Below are 24,179 nucleotides of genomic sequence, written 5' to 3'. Positions count from 1 at the left end.
GATGGGCATGTTAAGACAGCTGTGCCTTGTGTTTTATGAAATGATTCGAGGAGCAGAGGAAGTGGGTTGTTCCATCTGGCACACTGATGAACCCTGGTGAGGATGCTTTGCCCCACTTTTCAGAGGGAGATGCTCGAAGATGCCCAACTCTGCCCCTGCCTTGCTACCCAGGCACTAAGGGTCAGAGGAAACACTGGTGGTGACTCAGTTCCTTGGAAAATTATCTTGCTTAGTTATGTGATGGCGAGGGAGAAGTTTGTGTTTAGAGGTCAGTGAATTAACGAATTAGAAAACAAAGACTCAAACCAATGTTCATTATTTTCTGAAAAGCAAATGCAGGCTTGGCTTTCATTTACTGCAGAAGCATTTAAGAGATTTTCCTAGCAGAGATCAGAGCTCCAGCTAGTGAAACCCTGTAAGAAAGAGTTCGTGCCTCAGGCAGGAGACAGACAGACAGTGCAAGGGAAACAGAAGCAGTGACTGGTATTTGAGCACGTTTACGGGAGCCAAAAAGCAGAGCTGGGACCGCGGGGCCAGCCCTGGAAACCCCAGGCCATAGAACCAACCTCCTTCCTCCCACAGCAATGCTCTTAACATTGACCAAGACAGGATCGTTCATGTGTTGCCCCTGGAGTCAGTGGCTGAAAAGCACTTTATGAGGCAGCAGAAACACAATGGGCTATTATTTTTAGACTAGAGCCATTCACACATTTTCTCTGCAAAGCGGGTACCCTCTCTCTTTGTTGTGTTTAGTTGTTTGTGCTGCCTACTATTCCCTGCCTATCCAGCATCTAGCAAAATGAGATGCTGATCTTGTCTGGGGAGGTAAAATATTGCAAATTACCCTCATCTGGAAACCCTTTGGGTTTGAACCTGAGCGCTGCACTCGTGCTGTAGCTCTGTGTCCAAACCGGTGGAGCTAATGACCTGAGACTGCAGGGAAGTTTGGACACAGGCTGCAGCTCTGTCTCCCGGTAATGCTCTCCTCAGTGGATTAGAAGAAGCTTCCCTGGCAAACTGGGAAGGAGTCCAAGCTGGGGAGCTGGTGTGATAGGAACTGACAGGGCTGGAAATTTGATTTCTGACTCTTTGTGCGTGTATTTCTTATGAAAGAAGAAGAGGGAGAGGGAGCCAGGAGTACTTTGAATCCTGCAATCATTAAAACCAATTCCACTTTTCCTGCCCCTGCCCACCTCCTGATATGTGTGTGAAACAATCTTTACAGCTACACAGCCATCAGATGGTATCGACCCGGCGGTGGAAATTGCTATTGACTGCTGCTGGTGCTGCTCTCTGCACTTCCGTGGCTTTTAAAGCGACACTCTTCAGGTGATTTCAGTTTGCACTTGATACAGCCTGGGAAGCACTGCCTGAAACGGGATGGGAAGAGCATGTGTGGGATTTGTGTATGCAACAAACACCGTCACTCTCCTTTAGTCAGGGGAAGGGTGTTTGAGCATGTGGGAAGAGATGCTTCTGCAGAATCATTCATCTGATAGGAAGATTCAGAAATTTGAGGTTTTTTTTTCTTTAGTCCATCATGAAATGATTCTTGTCTCCCACTACAGTTTTTTCCTACTGCAATTCCAGCACCAAGCCAGGACCATTCTTCTACCCGTACGAAGAATTCATCCAGTCCTACATCAGCTGAGGACTAGATACATTGATTTCTTGTTTTAAGGGGCACCTCTTATTCCATATTATGAATTCTCTCTCATCTGCTTTGGGTTCCAAAGAAAAAAAGTCAGGAAGCAATAATATTTGCCTTTGATGCAAGTGTTTCGTGCATCTTAAAAACCCTTTTGATCACGTATGAGAACAGGGCTCTGGCTTAGGACTGTAAAAATGCACATTTTTTTTCCTCCAAGGCAATTTAATTGATGGTGTTTGGTTATTCCAGTGCTTGGGTTTGGAGTTAAGTGGTGGTGAGGGGAGATGATAAAAAAGCTGTGTAAAAGCCAGGGTTAGAGTCTGATCCCAGCTCCACAGAGTAAATCTAGTGCAATGCCATTCTCATGATGCTGGTGGTCACTTGGGTTTCTGTGCAGTGAAGGTCCCTGTCCTACCTGCAGTGAAGACCTGGCAGATGCTGTCTTCTTCCAGAGCAGGCTGTGATGGTGAAGTCTCCCAGGGGCTGTTTTCTTCTGGGATGTTTCTCCAGGGCTGATGGCAGCACTGTGGCCTCCAGTCCACATGCAGTCCACCTGCCAAGCACTGGCTTGGAGAAGGATGAACATGCTTTGGGAAGTGACATTTGTCTGGTCAAGGAGTAAAGCAGGGAGCACCCTGCTGTGGTCTGACCTGTGCTCCAGACCAGGCGAAGCTCCTGCCTCTCTTTTACCAGCAAGTTGGAGGTGCTGTTATTAAAAGAATGGATGTTGCTCTTTCTCATAGAGCTCTGCCTTTGTTCTTCTTCCAGACTCGTGCCTTAGACTTCAGCCACATGGTAGTGCCCAGGAGCAGAGGCTGCCCAGATGTGTCCAGAGTGTATGTGCAAGGACTGCCCTTTTTTCTTATCTGGAACAGTGACTGCCTAAAGCTTCTGAGCCAGCCCCTTAGCTCGAATGCAAATAACCACTGCTATTAGCTCTGAGCAGTCCCTGACAGCCTTGATTTCAGGTCACAAGACTGGCAGGCTGCTGAGGTGTCAGGAGACATGCCTGGTATTTCCAAACTCTCCAGCCCAAGCCCTGGGAACTGCTCTGTTGGTTTACACCAAGCCTTGATGTTCATGGGGTGAGTCTGACCCTTCTCAGCCTGGCTCTGTCTCAGCTGAATGAGAGGAAGAAGTGGAAATAGAAAGGGTTGGATGTGGAGAGCATGTCTTGGTGGGATGGTTTGCATACCCAGCCCCCAGCACTGAGCAGGCTGGGAAGGGAGATGGAGCAGGGCTGGGAGATAGAGTTAACTGAGAGTCAGCAGACCTGCTGGCTGATGTGGGCAGAGCTGAGGCAGTAAGAAGCCTGGCCTAGGGGTGGTTTGACGTGCCAAACGCTGCCCTGCATGTTTGGGACAGAGCTCTGAGAAGAAGGTACAGAATATCTCTGGGTGAGCATATGGCCCTTTGCTGCTTTTGCATCTGCTGCCCACCCCTGGGATGGTCACAGGTCAGACATGTCAGTTAGGAGGGGGGCTGATGACCATAAAAACCTCCTCTTGCCTGTGGCTTCTTTTGCCTCTCCTCTCTTTCCCCTCTGTTTATGGCAGCATGCATCTCCCAGCACACTGCTCCCGTTTCTCTCCTCCCACTACATCCCCATCTGGCTACTGGAGGCCAAACACTGCCTGTTCCATGGGGACAGTAGGGACCTGGGATGACTTTTCTCCTCCCCACTCCTCCTTGGGCTCTGCCACTGTCTTTCTCTCTGGTCTAATTCTTGTATCGCTCCAGAACTAGACTATCCAACTGGGGAAAGAACAATTATCTGGGAGAAGGGGCTGAAAGCCTGGAACACAGGAGGAGTTTCAGCTCTTTTATTTGGGGCCAGGGCAATGTGAGCCAAGTGAGGTCTTTCAAGCCTGGACCTTGAAATCTGGGGTCCCACTCAGGACTTGTAAAAATTAGAAAGCCAGGTCTTTACTGTGAGTTAAATCAGTACTTCTTCAAATGAGATTTATTAATTTACATCGTTTGAGGGCCTTCCCCAGCATGAGACTGGGGGAAAAGCAGCATGTTAGAGTTGCTGGTAGCTTTTTGAGTGTTATATGTCCTTTTGTCTTCCCCGTTGCAGGACCACAGCACCCCCATCTTTTTTCCAGCCCTCTGTCAAATGTCTTCTGTTCCCATCCCTTGGACATCTTGACTTTTTGGTTCATTAAATAGAGGTGGCAAAGGTTGAAGCTGCTGGTAAATAGGCCAGCGTGGGAGACTGAAGGCTCATTCCAGAGCAATATTCAACAGCTCCACCTCTGCCTCAACAGGATCTTCTTCCAAAGCCCCAATCCCAGTGAACATGGCTTTCCCTTCTCAGGGCTGTGGCTTTCCCTCTGCAGCCAGTGCTGAGCTGATGGGGCCAGTGGACCACACATGGAATGTGAGTGTAGGTGGCTTGGAGCTCACTGTGAGATGCAAACAGTGTTTGCTCTGCAGGCTTCGCTCTGGTTCAGAGACAGTGGCAACCTGTCCTTTCTGGCTTCCCCTTTGGAGAACTGTGCCTAGGAACCTGCTCCCTTAGCCCACCTCCCAGCTCCTCATGTCCCATAGTAGTCAGGTGCTGCTGGAATGTGCATGTGCCCTTATCAAACAGGCAGCCCTTGATAGTTTCTCTTTCTTCTGGGCTTAACCTGCCTAAGTCTTTTTGGGGCGAGATACGATATGCGACTTGACAGCAATTCGAGGTGAGATTTTTTCCTCCTGGGAAAGCGTGGTAAGAAATTAAGCTTTGCAGGTTTTCTGCCCAGTGGACCAAGGAAAGAAAAGTCCTTGGTGAACTTGGGCTGGGTCTGGGGACAGGAGAGCTGCTGCTGTGATTTGTGGCTATTCTCTCTGCAGCACTGCCTCCGTACTCACAAGTGAGAGGCAAGTGGTTTTGACACCTCTTTATGACCTGGGAGCCACAGGGAAGTGGTGGTGACTTGTGTTCTGGAAAGACAAGGTCATCAACAAGGGTGGTGCAAGCATCTTTAGTTCGTCTGACCCTACTAGAATCCAAATATTTTCAGTTCATAGGAATTAAAGTGAATATCATAGTTTTAGGCTACTGGCTATTTGAATCTGGTTGCTTCCCAAGGTGATGTACAATACAGGGATATTATGGGGAAAGCTGTTGATAAGAGCAACAGTGAAAATGGATGTCTGGTTTCAAGCCTATCTGTCCTACAACCTTCAGGGCCTGCCAGGGGACGTGTTTCCTGGGCTGTGAAAAACCAATATGGGACACAATCATATATCAGTGATTATATCGATCATTGTCTCAGACCCATTCAGTCCAAGGACACCAGCACCTTTTGGAGAGGAAGTGTTGCTCCTGCTCTAGGAGTCTGGGGAGGGTGTTGAATGCATGGCAGTGATGCTGTGCAAGGGGAAGTGACTCCCCTTTAGGGAATGCTGGGTCCATACTTGAACCAATTAGTAGAATGGAGCTGAGCAAAGTACAGAAGGGATCAGACTGATAATAAGCAAAATGCTCAAATATGGGAAGTTGGGGAAGAAGCCAAATGAAAATGAAATGAAAGGCTAAGGTCCAACTTCAGCAGTTGTGCAGAAAGGATGGGACAGCTGATAATAGGAAAGCCTGCAGGAACAATGGGTCAAACCCCTACGCAAGAGACTGAAGGAATCTGTGAACAAGCCAAGTGGGGGCGGGGGGATTTTATCGAAAAGCATTTCAGCAAATTAAAGCTGTTGGCTTGCTTACCACTGTCGAGACCTAAGTCCCTCACTGTGACCTCATTGCTCAGTGCTTTGTGGGGATGGCCAGTTGAGAAGTGCATGGGTTAGTCAGGTTCTGTCTCAGAGGAGCAGCAAGGGTCTTCTTGGCAGACCTTTGCGTGAGGGGAATGCTTCCCACCAACTTTACTGCTATGGAGGGGCCGAGAGCATTTGCTCTATCCCTTAATTCAGAGCTGATGAGAATTGTCTTTGGGGATAACCTTAAACCCCTCTTTTACGAAGGTGAAATCAGAAACCCGTAGCTGAGCCTCTTCCTTGGCAGTCTTTCCTAGTCTTGGAAATCCATGGAAGACTCAAGAGACGAAAGCCAACTTCTGACTGCAGACGAACTCCATAAAGACCACTTGAAGGTAGATGATGTGATGAAAAACATCCCAAAAACTGTAAGTCTGCATCTAAGAAAATTATTTTCTTACAAAGAAAGTAATTCTAGATCCCTCTAGTTCACATGAGGCAGCGGGGATTCCTTTCACAGACACGTTGATTAAGGTAGGCATTACATGATCACCTTTGGGTGAGAACCTTGGCTCTTGCTAGTGGAGGTAAGGCTCCTCTTTTTCTTGGCTCTCCATATCCCCATGTGTACAAAAAGAATAGGGATATACCTTCTTGGTAAATCATCTGAAAATGGACTTGCTACGAAAGACAGCCCATCCTGCTAGTGGTGAAGAGGTCCCATTTGGAGGCTTGACTTGTGAGATCTCATGGAGAATCTATGGAATACAGTCATGAGTTCGTACCTCTAATGTGGCTTTCTCTTTATAAAAGTACTGCACGGAATGTGAGACTCACTAGATAAAAGTGAATTTAACAGCTATTTTGTATCCTTTGAGGAACATCAGTGCTGGTTGAAAGAGGGGAAAAAAACCTTTTTGTTGAGTCTGGAATGGACCTGCTTTTATTGAAGGACTCTACAACTGCTTTTGTTGCTATTTCCGCTGATAGCTTTTACCTGACTTGTTTTCAAAATCCTTCTTGAATTTTTTTTCTGTCCACAAAAAACTGCATTTCCTCTCTGAAATTCAAGTTGGGGGTCTGGAAAAACGTCCTAAATGATTTTGCAGATGGCTTGTTCTGATGTAGAACTCCCAGAAATAGGGCATTCTGTAAGGGAAGTCACCTGTTTATTTCCAGGAGGGTAGACAATTTATTTTAAACAATGCCATTTTCTTTTCAATTATAGACGCTTTTGTAGAAAAAAAATTCCAACAGTCTCTAAGAAAGAGCACGTGATCACAATTAAAGGATGTGCTGTGCTGTATCAGAAGGTAGCATTTAAACCAGGGAAAGCCTGAATATTGGCTATAACTCATTGTAATTATACCATCTATTTCAAACATGTAAATATGTTTGGTAGCACTCACATGTTTATGTCAGCTATTGGGAAAAGACGTTTTTCTTTTTGGTAAACTTCTGATGGTAAGAATTTTGTTCCTTGCATTCGAATAAATAACAAACAAGCTTACATACCACAAATTTTTGTGTGAACAGAACTTGGTCCCCTCTTTTGTGGTTGTAGGATTGTACCCGTGTTTGGGTTATTTATAATAATTTCATGAATAGGTAATATTAATAAGCAACATATTAATTAAGACATACATTTCTCAGTAGGATAAACCATGACAGTGGCAAAGTGAGTGTGATGCAGGGGATTGAACATGAGGCTGGGAATGGGGTGAGTAGGAATCTAATTCTGGCTCTTTCCACCCTAGCTGGGGTCAGGGGTATTTAGCTCATTTTGGAAGGGCTTTGAGATCTGCAGGTTGAGATCCCTCCAGAAGACCCAGGTGCTTTCCTAAAGTCTAACACACAAACCCTGCAAAAACCTGAAGGCTGATTTAACCTGGCATTGGAAGTGAAGCTGCATCTCTGCTCGAATTGATGAGAAAACTCCCTTTGCTTCTGGGGATTGGGATCCTTTGCTAGGAGAAATCATTCTGAGCCTATTTCCCGTCCCTTTGACATTTTCTGTCTTATCAAAAGCCAAAGGAGTAAGGAAGAAGGTTAATGACTAAATTGACAAATAAACAATCAGTTCAAAGCAGCAACACGACATTTCCTGGAAAATTTAAGAACCTCCTCTGAAAATCAGTTAGGAATGTAAATGCTGCCACGCTCCAACTCAGGGGAGGCTATCCGTACGGAGCTCATTGTGTTACAGGGGCTGAGGCTGGCTGGGAAAGAGGAAGGGCTTTGGGTTTTCCATGGAAAATTTTTCTTTAGAGGAAAATTGCAGAAGAGGGAGGAAAATTAGTTTGGTCATGGCGAACAGGGAAGGGTATGGCCACAGAAGTGTCTTAAGTAGAGCCCCTCCTGTGGTGTGCGGTACGATCTGTACGATGTCTGGCTCTGGGATGTCAGGTTTGGGGCAGTAAAGGGAGAGAGGCCATGGCTGTCCTAGCAAAAGGAAGTGTTTAAGGAGTCTCAGGCCAGAAGACTGCTTCTCGTTCCATGGCGGCATGAGCGTTGAGGGATGGTGACAGTGGGATGCTTCCCTCGCGGTCAGAGAATGAGAGTGTGTTTGGCCTTTGTTTCCAAGGGCTCCACTTTGCCACAGTAATGGTGCATTAACAACGGCTTGATTTTCATTTAATAAATAATAGGAATCATACTGTGACGGAGCCAAGATTTTAAACAAGAGGCTCCCATAAACATTTTCTTCAGGAATCTGTGATAAACCAAAGATAGTGTTAGATGTACTCGGGGGGGAGTGGGGAGGCCAGACTTGGAAGCTGTCCATCTGCTTCGCCATTGAAACAAAACCACTTTATAATAACCACAGAGGAGAGGAAGCGATGCAGCTTGGCACATACACTTACACTATGTGTGGTGGAAATGTTTATTCTTTATTTCAGAAAGATTTAGTGGGTGTAGAGATAATAGAGCATAGTGCTCACTTGTGTCTTGGGGAAGGAGGGGTGATGGTGTTTGGGTTTTAAGGGAGTCCAGTGTCGGCTCCCATGGGGAATATTTTCGGTAATACCTATTGCAATCTCATGCACTTGGAAGGCAGGAAGAGACAGAGGAATGAAATGTGCTTTTCAGGAGAGGTGTTGTAAAGGCCCCAGGATTAGTTATCTCTGACAGGAAGGATTTTACAGCAGACAGCAGAGGCAGTCCTGGCCATTTCTGCATTGGCATATAGCTCTTCCAAGGCCCTGTGCTGGGATGCTTCCCTTGGAGCTGCTCGGGTCGCTCTGCCCTGCTCTCTCTGAGATGCCGTGGGGCTGCCTGGGGCCCACCAAGCCCATGTGTGCCACATATCCCTACCCATGCCAGATCCCCAGAGGACATTCTGGCTCCTGCACTCTCCTGTGTGCTGAGGCACCGCATTGTGACTTGGAAAATGGAGAATGATCTTCTAAACAAGGGTCAGCAGGCCACTAAATCCCATGGTCCCCAATGTCCCTGTCATCCATCGTGCTCCCTTTTCCACTGTGCACATTCAGCTCTGCTGCACTGCCTCTCCTCGGAGCTGCTCAAAATCAAGCTTAAAAGACCCTGGGCTGACCCCTGGGGGTGGGAGAACCCCTGCCAGGGTTTGAGACAGCAAATGTCTAGACTTGGTGTGTGAGCAAGCAAGTGAAGGCATGACTAAGTGTCTGAAAGTTTGGACCTCTGCAGAGGAGTCCCTTGGCTCTTTGTTTCTTGGATACAGTTCTATTTCCTGTGGAGCCGTGGAGATAAAGGATATTTTTTATCCCTTTTTTTTTTCTCCTTTTCAAAAAAGTAGGAAATATATAGATACGTCTTGGGTGAGAAAGCAGAAACCCTTGAAAAATTCTGGCAAATCAAGACACACCAAGAATGTGTTGAGTGAAACATTTCAGAGCGACAAAAATCAAAATATCTCACTTCGCCTTCAACCGCTTTACAACATTTTAATGGTTCTAAAGGAAATTTCAAAACTAAAAGTCGTGTTTTGCTTAAAACACTGGAAAGTGTTTCATTGAAAAGGAAGAGTGGAAGCAAAACAATTGCCTTATATATTTTTTCTTTCCAATGAACCTGATGGGTCTTTCCCCAAATGGTGCTGAGGGCAAGGAGCCAGGGCTGGGTGCATCTTCCCTTGTGTCACAAGGGGCCTGGAGCTGGCATTCCGAGAAAGGGACAATCTGATGAAGCCGTTTGCCACGCAAGAAACTCTTCTATCACCATAACTATTTTATTTATTCTTTTTTGTATACAAATTTGCAGGCCAGCCCAGTCCCACGGCCATGCCTGCTGACATACTGAGGTCTTTGTGGCAACAGGACAGATCCCAGGGAAGGCAGAAAGGGGCTGTGGAAGTCTGTTCTTTCCAGAGTGCTGTGACACGTAGGTTGGAATGGTGGTCTTGGTGGCCTTGGGACCTCTGCCAGCTGTTCCTGCACTGTTTGGGCAGGGGAGGGGCCATCAGGTGTGGGATGCGGCACCGCTGGCTTGTGTGATGTGCTTGGGGAAGCTCTGCATGGGTCAGGGAAGAGGAAGGAGAGAACCGCAGAATCAGTCAAGTAAGAAGGGACCACAGCGGGTCGTCTGGTCCAAGATTTAGTGAGAGAAACAGCACCATGAGGAGACATCAGTGGCCGAGGTGAGTGGGAAGGATCTCCCTGGTGGCTACAGCAGGGGGGGGGACCCTGCTCCGTCCTGGGAGGGGTCGGGACAGCGTCGGGAGTCAGAACCAGCTGGATGGCTGGGGGGCAGCGGGGAGGCACAGAGGCTGCCCGGGGGGGCATCAGGGGGGCGAGGGGATGGGGAAGACTGATGGAATGGGGGAAGGCAGGCTGTGGGGAGGCCGGGAAAGCTGACAGGAGAAGGAGAAGGCTGAGGGGAGGCGGGATGGCTGGAGGAGGGGAGGTGGGGGGCTGAGAGGAGCCTTAGGAGCAGCCGGGGGGCCGCGGTGAGCCCCAGGGGCGGCGGGCAGGCTGAGGCACCGCTCTGACCGGCGGGCACCGCGGGCCGGGGCCCGAGCAGGGGCTGAGCAGCGCATGGCGGCCGGCGGGGGCCCCCATCCCCGGCCCGGGCCGCCCCTTCCCCCCGCGGAGCCGGGCTCGCTCGGGCTCGGTCGCTTTAAGGCGCGGGCGGGGCGCGGCCCCGTCCCACCTCTGAACCCGGAGATTGACGGGCGGGCGCGCAGGGGGCGGCGCGGCCCGCGGGCCGTCCCTCCCGCCGCCGCCGCCGCCAATGGGGCCGGGGGGGCGGGCGGCGCCGCTGCCCCTTCCTCCCCCCGCCCCCGGGCTCCTCCGTGCCAGTTTGAGGAGTCCGGAGCCGAACAAAAGCAGGCGGCGAGGGCCGGAGCGGTGCGCGCAGGCCCGGCGCAGGGGGGGCCCAGCCAGCCCCGAGCGCGGCCCCAGGGTGGGGGAAAGTTTGGAGCCCTCCCCCGGTTGCGCGGGGGCTCCGCCGCGCTCCGGCCGCGGCAGCTCCGGCGCTGCCATCGCGGGCGGCCGCCCCGCCGCGGCCACCGCTGCTGCTGCCGCCGCCGCCGCCGCCTCCTCCTCCCCGGGCGCAGCCCCTGCCCCTGGCCCGCCCGCTGCCTCCCCGGCGCGGGGCTGAGCTGCCCTGCTTTTGGAGTCGCCGCCGTTTTCCCCTCCCTTCCCCGGAACCCCCCCCCTTCTCTCTCCCTCCCTCCTCCTTCCCTCCCTCCCTCCTCCCTCCTCCTCCTCCTCCTCCTCCAGCAGCCAAAGGGATTTTTTCCCCTTTCTTTTTTCTCCCTCTTTTTTTTTTTTTTTTTCCTCTCCCCCCTCCTTCATTTTTTTTCTCCTCCTCCTCTTCCTCCCCGCCGCGGAGCCGGGCGCCAGCGTGAAGGATAAATAAAAAGCGAAGAGGAAGAGGCTGGGGAGGAGGAGGAGGAGGAGGAGGAAGGGGGGGGAGGAAAGAAGAAGAAGAAAGCGAGCAAGAAAAGAAAGCGAGGAGCCAGGCGGCCAGCCCAGCCGCGCCGCTCCCGGCAGCCAGGGCAGGAGGCGGCGGCGGAGCGGGGCCGGCGGCCGGCGATGGATGACCAGCCGCGGCTGATGCACACGCACAGCGGGGTGGGGATGCCGGGGCACCCGGGCCTGTCCCAGCACATGCAGGATGGACCAGGCGGGGCGGAGGGGGAGGCAGGCAGGAAGCAGGACATCGGAGACATCTTACAGCAGATCATGACCATCACGGACCAGAGTTTGGACGAGGCGCAGGCCAGGTGAGAGCGGTGGGGAGCGCGGGGGGGCAGGTGCCGGGAAGTTTCCCCCGCGCCCCGGCCCGGCCTTTGTTGTGCGGCGGGGGGAGCGCGCCCGGCCGCGGGGCGCACCGGGGGACCGGGTCCTGCTGCTCCTGCCGCTGAGAAACGGGGGGAGGGAGGCGAAAAGAATGGTTAATATCCATCCTTTTTATTTCCTATTTCCTCCCTCCCGCCACCCCCAACTTCGTTGGGGTATCGAGGGGTCGCAGCGCCTGCAGCCCCCCTCTTCTTCCTCCATCCCAAACTGGGCCTGGCTTTTCCCAGCCTTTTTGGGCTGGGGGATAATTGCGGAAGGCGATGGTGGTTGGGGCAGGCTGGGCGTGCGGGAGGCTCCGCTCCGGGCTCCTCCGAAAGAGCCACGAAGTGCTGCCCCGCTTTCAGGGCCGCTAATGATGTTCTTTCCTAGGGCCCTGTAGTGGTGTTATTTTTAAGGCCGTGTTTCTGCGCTTGGAAGATGCTCGTAGACGCTTCGCCTTTTTTATTTTTTTTTCTTCTTAATTGCAGATGTATTTAAAAAGGAAAAATAAGGCTGTAGAAGCCGGTATCTGAATTGCCCTGAGCTTCAGGGAGTGCAAACCTAATACACACCTTCTAAAGCGCTACCAAAAGTTAAGGGAGGGGGGAAAAAATCCCCAAATGAAGGAATTAAAACAAAAAAGTTGCCCGGAATCGCCTGGGGTATGCTTGAAATCTCTTCTGGGCTGCAGAGCTGCTCGATGTGGTGTCCTTCCCCGTGGTATTCATGCCCCGAGCTGGAGCAGATTGCTAGAATACATTGTTCCTGGAAAAACGCTCCTCACAGCCCCAAAACTCGCTTATGAAGAACTTCCAGAAGGGTAAAAGTACCCCCCAAACCACAACTTTCATCCTCTTCACCTCCACAGCTTCTGTTAAGCTCCTGCTTACTAAAAGGGCTTGTTGCGAGGCTGATCTTATTTTCTTATGTTCTTGCAGGGGCAGAGTAGCTGTGAGGAGGAGGAAATCATTCACTTTCTCCCCGGCCAGACCCGGGGCAGTGAGGGGATCTTTCTTTGGAAAGTTGCAGGAATCATATATGTTCCTGCCTGGATAATTTAGTGTAGTTAATCAAATCACTAAAACTGAGCTAAGAGAAGGCTTTATGGGTTTGCCTTGATGGTCCATTTCAGCTGCTTCCTCAGTACTTTTTGTAAAAAATATTTTTATATCTGAACTGGCAAACATACTGTATTTATCAATAATATTTGGCTTTGCATTTCCTCCTTCCACCCTACTATTGCAGGGGTTATTTTGTTGCTGCCTTTTTTTTTCTTTTTTTTTTTTTAATGAAGTTTTGGGAAGGTGCAAAGTGCCAGTGTTATTTGTAAGAGGGCCCCGACAGCGTATGTACGTGATTTGCGTATACCCAAATGTCTGCGCCCATCTGGGTGTGCTGATAAGGGAACACTGTGGTTCTGCAAGGGTATACACCTTTGAGAGACTTCATCAGATATATAAATCTTTTTAACATGTTGTGGGTGGTGGGGTAAGTAGTGTGAATGTTTGCCAGATGTTCACATCGTCTTTCGCGTGTAATTTCGGTTGGTAAACAGAAATCCCGTAACCGGTGCCTGATAGCAACAGCCCTTTATACAACTGAACCCTTGTCTAAAGGGTCGTGTGGCTTGAGAGAAAAAATTAAATGATATTTTTCTTTGCCTCAGCGGGTGCTTGGTGGGTTTTAAAACCACCCAATTAAAACCACTCTCGCCCCCCCCCCCAAAGTCTCTCCTCAAAACCCACAGGAGAACGGTCAGCTCTGAAATAACAGCAGTCAAAAAGAGCGGCGCTGAATAGCATTCCCTCCCCTTCCCAACAGCAGCCGGCTGTGATTTTTAATGTGTTTACTGTCCCAATTGTAAAGAATTAAATTTCAACACCTGCAAATAAGCTGGATGTAAATGGCATGGAGGTAGAGGGATGGGTTTCTCGTTCCATACGTGCGCGTTTCTGTGCTCCAAGTTGGGCGCTGAAATCCCCCGAACTGACAGCTCTAAGCAGAGGATGTTTCCAGCGCTGGGGCAAGGGGGGTTTATTTTCCCTCTGCCTCACAGAACGAGCCTAATAAAGCACATGGCCGGGTGTAATATCGGAGGTGGGGGACAGAGAGAGTGCAGTGCTCACTCTGTATTGAATAAGACAGTTGATGCCAGCTTGGCTCCCAAAAGCTTCTGGCTTCGGCGTGGAGATCACCTGGCTCCCGCTGGCCATGGGAGCTGCTCGGTGGCAAAGGCGATTTTCAAGCCATTCCTAAATTAGTGTTATTCATCTCCCCCATGTTGGGTAGGTGGCTGTTTGCAGCACTGGGGCTGAGGGGGCTCAAACCTGTCCCCCCCACCTCTGGCACGCACACGCCGGCCGGCTTGAATTTGGAAAGTTGTTCCTCGTGGTGACATCCTAACCTCACCCTCTTCTCTTTTCTTTTCTCTCCAGGAAACATGCTTTAAACTGCCACAGGATGAAGCCAGCGCTTTTTAATGTCTTGTGTGAAATCAAAGAAAAGACAGGTAGGAAATCAATGCTGTTGATTCTGTATTATTTTTCTTTTTGCTCTTTGAGGGTTTTATTCCACCAAGTTTGTGCTTCCCTGTGCCCCCCCACATGCAGGAGTATTTAAGTGGGGAGAAATAACTTGTCAGTCTTTAATGCTTCGGGCAGTGGACTTGCATGATGCGGTTTGTGTCTGGAAGGGAAAATACTGTGGTTTAATTTCTATTGTATAGCCTTTCTTTATTTATTGCTTTTTCTGTGGAGAAGAAAAAAATCAACCCCCTTGCAATTTCTGTCTTGCTCTGGTTTCTTCATTAGGACATGGCACTGTTTAAAAAAAAAAAAAAACAACAAAATAAAATCTGGATGCAGAGTGTGTGTGGGGGGGAAATAACCCCAACAAAATGAAATTGTACAGTTTTATTGCCATCAGTATTCGGGTAAACATAAAGGTTTACTTTTTTTTTTTTAAGAAGGGGTTAAAATGCTCTTGTCTGCCAATCATCCAGGCTAGCTCATGTAAGAGCAAGTTGTCAGTTGCCTTTAGTGAAAGCAATATATTAGATTGTTAGTTACTTTAGGGTACTGTTGTTTTATGGCATGGGGTGTTCTCAGGCTTCTTTAGAAGCTAATGGCATGAGAGCGTTGGTTCTGCTGTTTCCCACTTTCCAGACCTCCTACCATGTACTAACACACTTATAACACATCCCAGGGGGGCATTTAAATTTTAAAAGCAACAATTAAAAAATAGCAGTCATCAATCAAGGGTGATCTTAAACAACAGATGCTCAGGGAAGGACATTTAGCAACATGCACCACTTATTTATGTATTTGTTGGAATCTCTCTTTTTTTCTTTAATAGAAAAAAAAAAAGTGGGGGGAATGATGGAAATTTTGGAGGGGGGGGAGGGATTGTTCGTCTCTGCTCTTGGTTTTCTGAGCTGACCAGAGTTGATCCGTGGGCTTTTCCCTGCCGATCTATCCGCCTTGTTTTAGCACGCTGCAAAGTACTTGACTTCTCCCCCCCGTCCCCCCCTTTACAACAAGGACTGAAACAGTCAATAATTCATATCTAAGCCATATAAGCAAGGGCATGACATGAATGAAAGTGACAATAAATATGATTGCACACCCAGTTGATATACATTGATAGTTACACATAAAAGGGGAACAGCTTTCAGAAGCCTGAACTGGGTCTTATTTTTTTTTTTCCCTTTCTTAAATATATATATATAAAACCTCCTAGCATGAGCAGCTGATTGAAAATACAATTACTTGACTCTTGCAATATATATAAAATGACTAAGGGGCCCCTTTGTTAAGCGTTGTTTGTGCAGTGTGTAGCCCAGACAAAGCACCTACCGATGGCATTCGGCTCTCCGAAGTCCTCACAGCTGCAGGGCCGGCTCTGACCTTCCCGAGGAGTCCTTCCTTACAGAGTTCCTGTAATATCAAGCAGTGGGTTTGGTATGGGAACCTCTGAACAGTTCATTTGCTGTAACACGGGGCAGTCTGTCTAGAAATAGATTTTATGGGTTTTATAGTGTTTCCCTGTGTGCCTCCACAAAAAAAGGAGCCACCAAGTTCCTTTCCCTTTTCCCTCTTTCTCCTTTATTTTGTGTGAGTCAAAGAACGTGTTTGCCTGTCTTTTTTTCCATATGTATTTGATGCTGTGTACGTTGCCTGTGCAGGGACAGTTTTTGTCAGGGGAGCTGTTTAATCCCAGTTGGGCATTGCTATCAGTGCAGTCTCAAAGTTAGGGGATGGGGAATCTGTTGGGACTAAACTTGGTGGGAAAATCCAGGTGACTTGGGGGATGCTGTGAGGTCCTGGCGAGCTGGGGAGGGATGAGGAGCTGCACATACCCACGGTGACTAGGTGGGATAACTCCTGTCTGCTAAGGAAAACAGAAAGAGATGGTATAGGGCGAAGCATGCTGCTGGAAATCAGGATATTCAGGTGTGAACTGGGGCTGTCTTACATTTTTTTGAAATGCTATTTGTTGCTGTTGTCCCTGGGTTACTTGGCTACGGGGCTGCGCTGTGGAGGTCTCCGAAGAGGTTGACTCAAGATGGCTTTTGGAGTGTTGTTTATCTACCCTCAGATATGTTTACAGTGAATTCCTTCACTTTGCAAATTCAAAGACCTCCTCCCCTCTCCCCCATCTGCATCCCCAAAAGTCACACTTGGTAAGGAAGCAAACGGCCAGATGGTTTTGGTTTATTTTTATTATTTTTTTTTAATTATTGCTTTGTGGGCCCAATGCTAGCAGGAAGTTCGCCTATGTTTTTTCTGGGGCCGAGGGTACGGCCTGGTTCCGTTCGCTTACCCCTTCCTTGTGGGCAGCAGCGTGAAAGTTGAGGCAACTTCTCGCTTCCTACTTTCCATTTAGCTTCCCAGATTTCTGCATGTGCCGCGTTTGAAATCCTGGTGATTGTTTGTGGTCACTGGTGGGTGTTTGAATGTGCTTGTGTACATCTTCCCCCCCGGCGTTATGATGTGCAGAAATGTGCGTTCAGTTACCCCGCCGCCTGATTTAAGTGACTCCAGAGCCTTACGGAGACTTTACCACCACCTCTCGCAACATTATGGCTAATATTTCATAGTGTTAACCTTGTCTTGAGCAAACCCAAAGTGTCCATAAAGTTCTTGGAAAAAGAGGTCGTCTGTATTGGCCGAAGAGTTCCCTTTTGCGTCTGGGCTCTTCAGTTATTTTAAAGGATTTATAAACACTTTTTAAAAATAATAATGATTAAAAAAAAAAAAAAAAGCTCAGTGAGTTGTCTTTTGTCTGCAGCCTGGAGATTGCTGCTTTTGGGGTGATGTCTGTTTAAAAGTATTGAAAGTTGAGAGGTTTGATCCAAGCAGGAGTACGTGGGGGCAAAAAAATTGCCGCTTAAATATACCTCGAAGTTGCCGGCGTTCATTTGGTGTGTTTTCACTTGCTGTTGGTCGCTTTGTTGGGAGGGAAGGGGCAGGACTGCCTTCAAATGGCTGGCTGGCTTTTTGGAATAATAATTATGGAAATGGGAGGCATTGTTGTCCTAAATACAATTGATTCCTCCTTCAACAGGGATTGAAATCGGAAATAGCATTGCTGATTTATAAAAAGTTTGAAGGCAGGGGTAGGGGCTCTGTCTTTATGGCTTTTTTTTTTTTTTCCCCCCCTTGTTTTTTTCTCTCCCTTGGTATGTTTTTTTTTTTTTTTAAGCTGTTCTCTGCATGAGCAGAATAGCTAAGCAGAAGAATCAGGCAAGGCGTACGCAGACGTGGGGTCCTTGGATGGCAAACTGGAAAATATCTGCTGTCAAAATGCAGCAGCATCTATTTCAGCTGTGAGCCTTTCCCAACTCCCATCTCGTTCGGCGGGGACCGGCGGGGAGAGGCTGAGCACAGGATATATGACCATTTAATCTGATTCCTCCTCCTTAAGAGCTTTTCCCATCGTTTCACTTTCTCTGCTCATTTGGGGGAGGTGAGGGCATCGGGCAAATTCTACTTCTTAAAAAGACCCTGACTTTCTATTTGAAATCACACGATTTTTATTTTCTTACCCTCCTCACCCTTCTGTGTTGAAGGAATTCAGGATTAAAAGAAAAATGTACGTAGCACCAGTGGAGGGGGGGATTTACGAAGTGGAATATTTATAGACAGCACTGATTAGCTGTGCAATTGTTGTTGAATAATGGGTTTGTTGTGTCTTTTTTTTTTTTCTTTTAATTTTAGAACAAAATAGCTATGTAAGGTGCCTCTTAGCTACCTTTCCTTGTGCATTTTCTTCACCAAACTTAACTCAAATCAGATCTTTGGAGGAGGTAGGATTTTTCCCCTTCTTTTCTTCCTTAACACCCCTTTGTTCTCTCCAGCTCTGTGTTCAATTAACACCCCCATCGCAGAACTGTAGTCTTTTTTTTTTTTTTTTTTTTAATGTCTGTTACTGTATTTCACTTCTGACACCTCTCTTATTATTCTTGCCTGCTATTTCTCTTTAATATAGCAATTACGATATGGGGTTTCTTTTTCTTCCTCCCTCCCTCCCTTCTCTTCCCCACCCCCCAAGCTAATATCCCACCACGGGCAGAAGAGGGACAGGCATGGTGTGTGCAGCGCTGCTGGTTTTGGGGTGCTGTAAGCAGGGTACATTGGCTAGCCCAGCACCCCTTGGCTGAAGTGTTTCTCAGGGCAGGATGGGGCAGCTTGCTTTCCTTCCCCCCACCCCAGCCCTTCTCCGGGGTATCAAACCCTGCCCTCCTCCTTATTCTGTGTTTCCACGGAGGAGGTTTCCCAAGGCGCAGGAGAGAGTTCAACACCCCGATTTGAATTTCAATGCAATTCTTGCACCTAAGGCATCATCCTGCTTCTGAGAAAGCTCATCGTGAAAGTGCTCGTGTTCCAGCCCCGCAGGATCGGGGTCCCCTGCTCGGCTTTCGGGCAGGTCCAGCCCTTGCCTGGCTGCTCTCCCTCCTGCCCTTCAAAGGGGAGGAAGCCTTTGCTTTGATATTTGTTATTACTATTTTTTTTTTCCTCTTCCAGTTGAAAGGCTTTGAAGGCAAAAGTGATGCTTCTCTCTCCCAACCAGGCAGGGTCTGCAGGGTCCCTGGTGTAGCTGCCTTGGGGGGAAGTGAAACATTTTGGGAAAGCAGGGCCTCCAGCCGACCCACACTGCCTGAGGAAGCCTCTCTGTAGCTCCAATTAAATTGCTTCCAGAAAGCTGATGTCTTCAAGGGAAAGGAGGGGAGGGAATGTGCAAGGGGCTGGAAGATAGGGATGGTTTGGGAGACCTTGGCTTGGTGGAGGGCTGTATTACTGCCAGAGGAGCAGCCACCTTTGGGACTGGCTGGGAGAGGATGGAAACCAGTCACCCTGATGGAAAGGGGACCATGTTCCAGTAGGTCCTGGTGGCTGGAAGCTGCAGGGTCATCAGGGCTGGACCTGTCACTGCAGCGAGTCCTTTTTCTGGGTTTTATTCTTACAGTGTGGTGTTGTCCACCAGGGATCTGCTGGGAATGGATGGCTTTGGAGGAGTGTGCTTGCAGGGATACTTCTTTTTTTTTTTTTCTTTATAATTTCATATTTTCTTTCTCTCCCCTGGTAGCATGTGGTTGGAGCTCTTTGAACGGAGCGGGCTTAATTAGTTTAATCAAAATTGGCCTCCTGCAATCCTCCAGGGGAGGAGGTGGGAAGAATGGGGCTGGCAGTGGGCTCTTCCTCCCACCTCCTCCCCCTCAGCCCTGCTATCAGAGTGGAGAAACCAGGCCTGGCTCTGGCACATCGTTGCCGCTCTTGAGGAAATCCCCACAGTTTGGGGAGCACAGGAGCAAACCTGTTTGCTCTTATTTTGAGGCTTGGTTTTTGTGGGTGCCTGATGTTGAGTAAACTTCACTGTGGTTGCAGCAGAGCAGGAGGATGCTCTTGGAGGCTCTGCTGTGTCCCATCGCTCCCTGCCCCATCTGTTTGCTCCTGGGGGATGGGTGCTCCTTGATCCCACGCTCCCAAGTTTCCTACCCTGTGCTTGCACTGGCCTCCCCAGGTTTTGGATAGAGATGGCTGTTGGGTGCATTTGTCCAGGGAAGGAGGGTGGCAGGGAGGTGCTGGCTGCCTGCTCTTTGGGTGCTGCCGGCTCACAGCACCGGACAAGGCATGGAGGAGAAGGGATCTTCACGGTCAGTTAATGCGTGCCTGAAAAATATCTATGTTAGCCAGATGTGGGCATAAATAGCAGCTATCCAGAGCATCCTCTGTGTGTCTTCCCTGCTGCCATGGGTCTCTGTCTAGTCCATCTCCCTTTGCCTCTGTGTGATCTTGGCAGCAGTCAGTGTTGTGGGTGAGTCCAGGGAAAGAGATCTTGTTATTGGGCCGTGTAGCTCCAAACGAGAAACTCGGAAGATCTTTCAGGCCTAAATTTCTCCTGGGAAAAACGGTTCAAGTTCCCTTATTTGAGACCTGCAGAGGGATTTCCCCCCCGGAGCGCTGACTGTCTGCGAGCAGAGCTTTTCTAAATGCTCTCAAATGCGAGATTTATTCCTGTTAGCAGGCTCGTGCTGGCCCTGGGTTTGAGGGCAGTGGTTGTAAACAAAACGCAGAGAAACTCTGAGACAATTTCATCATGGCTTTTTTTTTTTTTCCGTCACAAGGAAATTACTGCATGCAGCAATCCTTGAGGGGAGTAGGGTGGTGGTTTAAACACAAATGAGTTTGTTTGCAGTGAGATACAGTAGGCTGTGCTGCTGGTGGTGCTTCTGCTGAATCAGAGCTGGGGATTTTGGCAGGGAGAAGGGAGGAAAGACAGGATTCCTTCCCTGCCTTTGGTTTGGCAACACGTTCCCCAGTTCCTCCTCTAGTCCAGGAGCTGCTGCCTTCTCTGCTAATGAAGTTCTGCAAAGGGTTTAATGATCTCTTGAAAATCCACTGGGAAGCATTTTACTACGATTTTTTTCCTTCCTGTGCTTGGAGTTGGGGTGCTCTGGGAGGCAGGAGAGCCTGTTTTGTTTGCCCTGTGCACTACAGGGGTGGTTTGCAATTGATGCAAAATACCAGGTAGCCAGTAGGACCAGAGGGTGAGTTTGCCTCTGAAGATGTTATATTTTGTTTTTTCCATCTTTTTATTATTTTAATTTTTTTTTTCTTCCTGCTTTACCATTCCCATGACAGTTTCCCTATACAGAGAGTTTCTCCTAGTAACACATGCTTTGCTTTGGGAGTTGCTGTGGGGAAGGTGGGCTGTACATACCTGTCTCCATGGTCCCCAGAGCAGGATGCCCCTGCCAGGCTCCACACTTTTGGGCTGAATCTTTGGGCTTTTCCATGCCAGTCAGGGAGAAGTGACGTTCCCCTGTGCTGCAAGGATGTGCCCTGTACAGCGCTTAGCACAGGGGGACTCAGTGCTGGGTCGGGGTTTGGAAGGAGGTAATGTGATTTACAGCAATGGATCTGGTTAATAATCTCCAGCAGCTTCTGTATACTCAGGGGCTGCTTGTATTCCCAGCCAGGTGTTTGCAGACCGGATCAATATGGCCCTATTTGCATGGGGCTGTCCGTAATCTAATAAACCAGCCTCAATCTGCGTCCTTTGCTTTCCCCAAACATCCACTGGATCCCAATCCAGTCAGTCTGGTGAGTGTTCCCCATGGTGGGAGAAGCGGTTCGTGAGCAGTGCCTGGCTCCTGGAGTGCCAGCCTGGAGTTAGGTGGCACCCCAAGTCTGCACTCTCTGCTAGAGCCTGGGCTGTGCAAACACCCGGCTTTTTGGGTGTGCTGGGTGCTTGGTGGTGCTTTGCACACCATCACCTCTACAGTGTGCTCCAGAGGCGTCAACAGCAGGGATTTTCCATGCAATCCCTCCTCTTGAAGTGTTGCCTTTGGGGAGCATCTGCTGGGAACCCCCTTTGAAATTAAAACCGAGGGTTTTGTGGGCTGGGTGGTTGGCAAAACTGCCTTGGAGGTGTTGCATCCCTCGGTGATCTAAATAATAAAGTGTGGTGGGCAGTACCGGGATAAATTACAGAAACCCATGGCCTGAGGAGGCTGTGGGCTGAATTCATTAATGTGTGTTGTCAGGCCAGCAGCCAGGCTGGGGAGGGACTCAGGTGATGCTTCCTCCCAGTGCTGGGAATAGCTTGGGCTGGAATTATTCGTTTGCAACTGTGTCAGTTAGTAAAAAAAGAAAGGAATATTTGTATCTCTTGGCCTTGTGAGCCCTGCCCCTGTGTGTATGTATGTATATATACATAAAATGTATAAATATATATATATTTATTTATATTTGCATTTTTAAGCTGGGACAGAAAGACACTTTTACTGGCTCCTCTTCCTGGTGGTTCAAGGCAAGGCAGCAGGAGAAGGGGCAGCCCGATGGAGGGTTTGGCTGCTGGGGAAGCTGTGCCTGCCGAGGAGCAATGTGCTGTTGCTGTGTTTTGGGGAGGTCACCAGCACAGATAACAGAAATCCCCTCTGACACCTTGAGCGAGCAGTCCATTGTCACTGTTCTCTCCCTGCCCAGCCTTTTATTTATAGGAGAAGCCTTACCCAAAATAGCTTTTTTTGCTTGCCCTAAGCTGATGTGCTGTTTCCAACCCCCACCCCCCTTTTGTTTCTTTTTTTAAATATACTGATAAATGGAAAGCCCCCATTTCCCCCCCAGTGGAAAGTCGGTGCTGCTCTAATCTAAAATGATAACTTTGCCATTTTACTTCAGCCTTGCAAAACGAGCGGAGCTGCCTTTGCAAGTGGGATCAGCCTGTTTAAGTGCTGGTGGCTGGATTTTTGTTTCTCACCTGAGTGCAAGCCCAGAAACTCAGTTCATCATTTCCATGTCCCATTTTTGGTTTCACCCAGCCTGGCTGGCCTGCCCATCCTTGTTATCAGAAGAGGAAAATCAAGTTTCTCTCCTGGTTGGATAACATTTTCAAATTCCAGAGTGATGTCGATTAGCAGAATTAGCAGTGGCAGGTTACCCAGCAAAAATACCCTTCCAGTTGCAAAGTGTTCATTGCTGGTCCCTGCTCCTTTCCCAACTCCAGTGGTCCCGATCCCGGATGTGTCTCCGCAGCACGGGGATTTTTCTCTGTTAACTCAGTGCAGTTGTTTCCTTTGACATTTGATATTTAAAAGCTGGAGCCAAACTGAAAGTGAATCTGCCCATAACTCTCCGAAATGTGCCTTTCTAATTTCAACATTAATGTTTCAAAACCCAAGCTTCTTGTGGGTGTACCTTTGCTTGTTTACACACATACTTTTTTTTTTCTTTTTTTCCCCCTGTGCAGTGATTCTCTGGTGAAACATTAGGAATGATACAATACTGGCAGCCTCTGGATGGGTCGGTCTTCTGGCTTGAAGCTGTGAATTTGGCTTTTAACTCTTAAGTCTCTAATTTTAAAAGGTTGCATTTTAACTTAGTCTTTTTTTTTTGTGTGGGAGGAGGATGCTTATATGCGAAATTATTATTGCAATAATATATTAATTGCAACAATATTGCAAGAATTTTCAATAAAATTATTAATTGCAATATTGCAAGAAACTGCAAAAATATTTTAAATATTGCAATAACACGATGAATTTGCAATACTCTGATTATTGCAAGTCTCTAGACAAAAGGCACAGTTTACATGGTAAAAGAAATGAGTTGGACAGAGTTGCAGCCATCAATCCTGACTTGATAGCACAGGACACAGCCTCTCCTCTGTGTTTTGTGTGAAGCTTGTGCTTTCCAGAAGGGTGTTTGTCCGTGGGCAGGGAAGTTGCAGGCGGTGGGACATGCTCCACTGGTTGAAGGTGTGTTTTGAAGGGTTTATGACCCTTGCTTTGAAGGGGTCACCTATTTATTTCTCATGTGAATTCGTGAAGCTTCTGGCTGTAGCGCTGTGCTGCGCGTGTGCCCGCCGAGAGCGAGGAGCCTGCTCCCGGAGCGGTTGCGTGTTTGGGGGGAGCAGGTGGCAGGAATGGTGTTTTCAGCAAATGTATTATTCCCCTGGAAAATCCTGGCTGTTAGATCTGGTCAGCAGATGTGAAGTGTCGATCGGTATCGGTGGTGGGAAGGGGAGTTGCAATATACTTTGCTAATGGAGAAGAACCCAAGGAGCAATTCCCTGATTTACGCTTTTGGCGATGTGAAATGAAACCGTCTGGAGCGCTTTGCTCAGCGAGCTCTTAGCAGACCACTTCTTCCTCCCTGCTACGTGCAGATTTTTTTCTAAAGAAGCTGTTTTTCAGCTCTGTTGCTGCGTGGTCAGAGGTGGCTGGCGGGCATGGACCTCTTAAATGCATCTGGAGGCACAAAGCATCCAGCATGGGAGCAGGGAGCGAGCAGTGCCCGCTGTAGCTCACTCCAAAGCCCCGGTGCAATTCTGTCCCCAAGTGGCTGAAAAGGTCATTTAGCGCAATAGCAAACGTTTAATTTATTTTTTTTTTCCGCTCCCTCAAATAGTCAAATTAGCATCCTTCCTCTGCCACAGGAGCTGCTGGAGGAGGCATCCTGAGAAGGATTATCGGTAGGAACGCCTGGGCCCAGGCTGTTCCTCTCCCGAAGGTCCCCGGCTGCTATTTGCACATCCCAGTGTCTGACTGCGGCTGGCATTTCCCC

The 24,179-nt window shown here is 48.7% G+C and overlaps 1 protein-coding gene and 1 long non-coding RNA gene across 3 annotated transcripts in view; one reads left to right on the top strand and one right to left on the bottom strand.

Annotated features, from left to right (window-relative positions):
• Positions 1–11,072: 11,072 nt before the first annotated feature.
• The window catches only part of PBX1 (PBX homeobox 1), a 130,096-nt gene continuing 116,989 nt past the window's right edge, over positions 11,073–24,179 (top strand). Inside the window, exons 1-2 of one of the 2 annotated variants that reach the window (XM_017815780.1) lie at positions 11,073–11,555; positions 14,046–14,119. In XM_017815780.1, the coding sequence (XP_017671269.1) occupies positions 11,365–11,555; positions 14,046–14,119 (265 nt within the window). In that variant the 5' untranslated portion in view covers positions 11,073–11,364. The remainder of the gene's footprint in view (positions 11,556–14,045; positions 14,120–24,179) is intronic. The other variant, XM_017815779.1, reaches the window with a different exon arrangement.
• Positions 14,163–20,976, bottom strand: LOC108497810. Its single transcript, XR_001874973.1, has 3 exons — positions 20,833–20,976; positions 15,465–15,545; positions 14,163–14,295 (listed from the first exon to the last, which is right to left on the bottom strand). It is a non-coding gene; the product is annotated as an uncharacterized LOC108497810 (long non-coding RNA).

This window comes from Lepidothrix coronata, unplaced genomic scaffold, assembly GCF_001604755.1.
Source record: "Lepidothrix coronata isolate B3197 unplaced genomic scaffold, Lepidothrix_coronata-1.0 Scaffold52, whole genome shotgun sequence".
NCBI lineage: Eukaryota > Metazoa > Chordata > Aves > Passeriformes > Pipridae > Lepidothrix > Lepidothrix coronata.
This window is presented reverse-complemented; position numbering and strand designations above follow the sequence as displayed.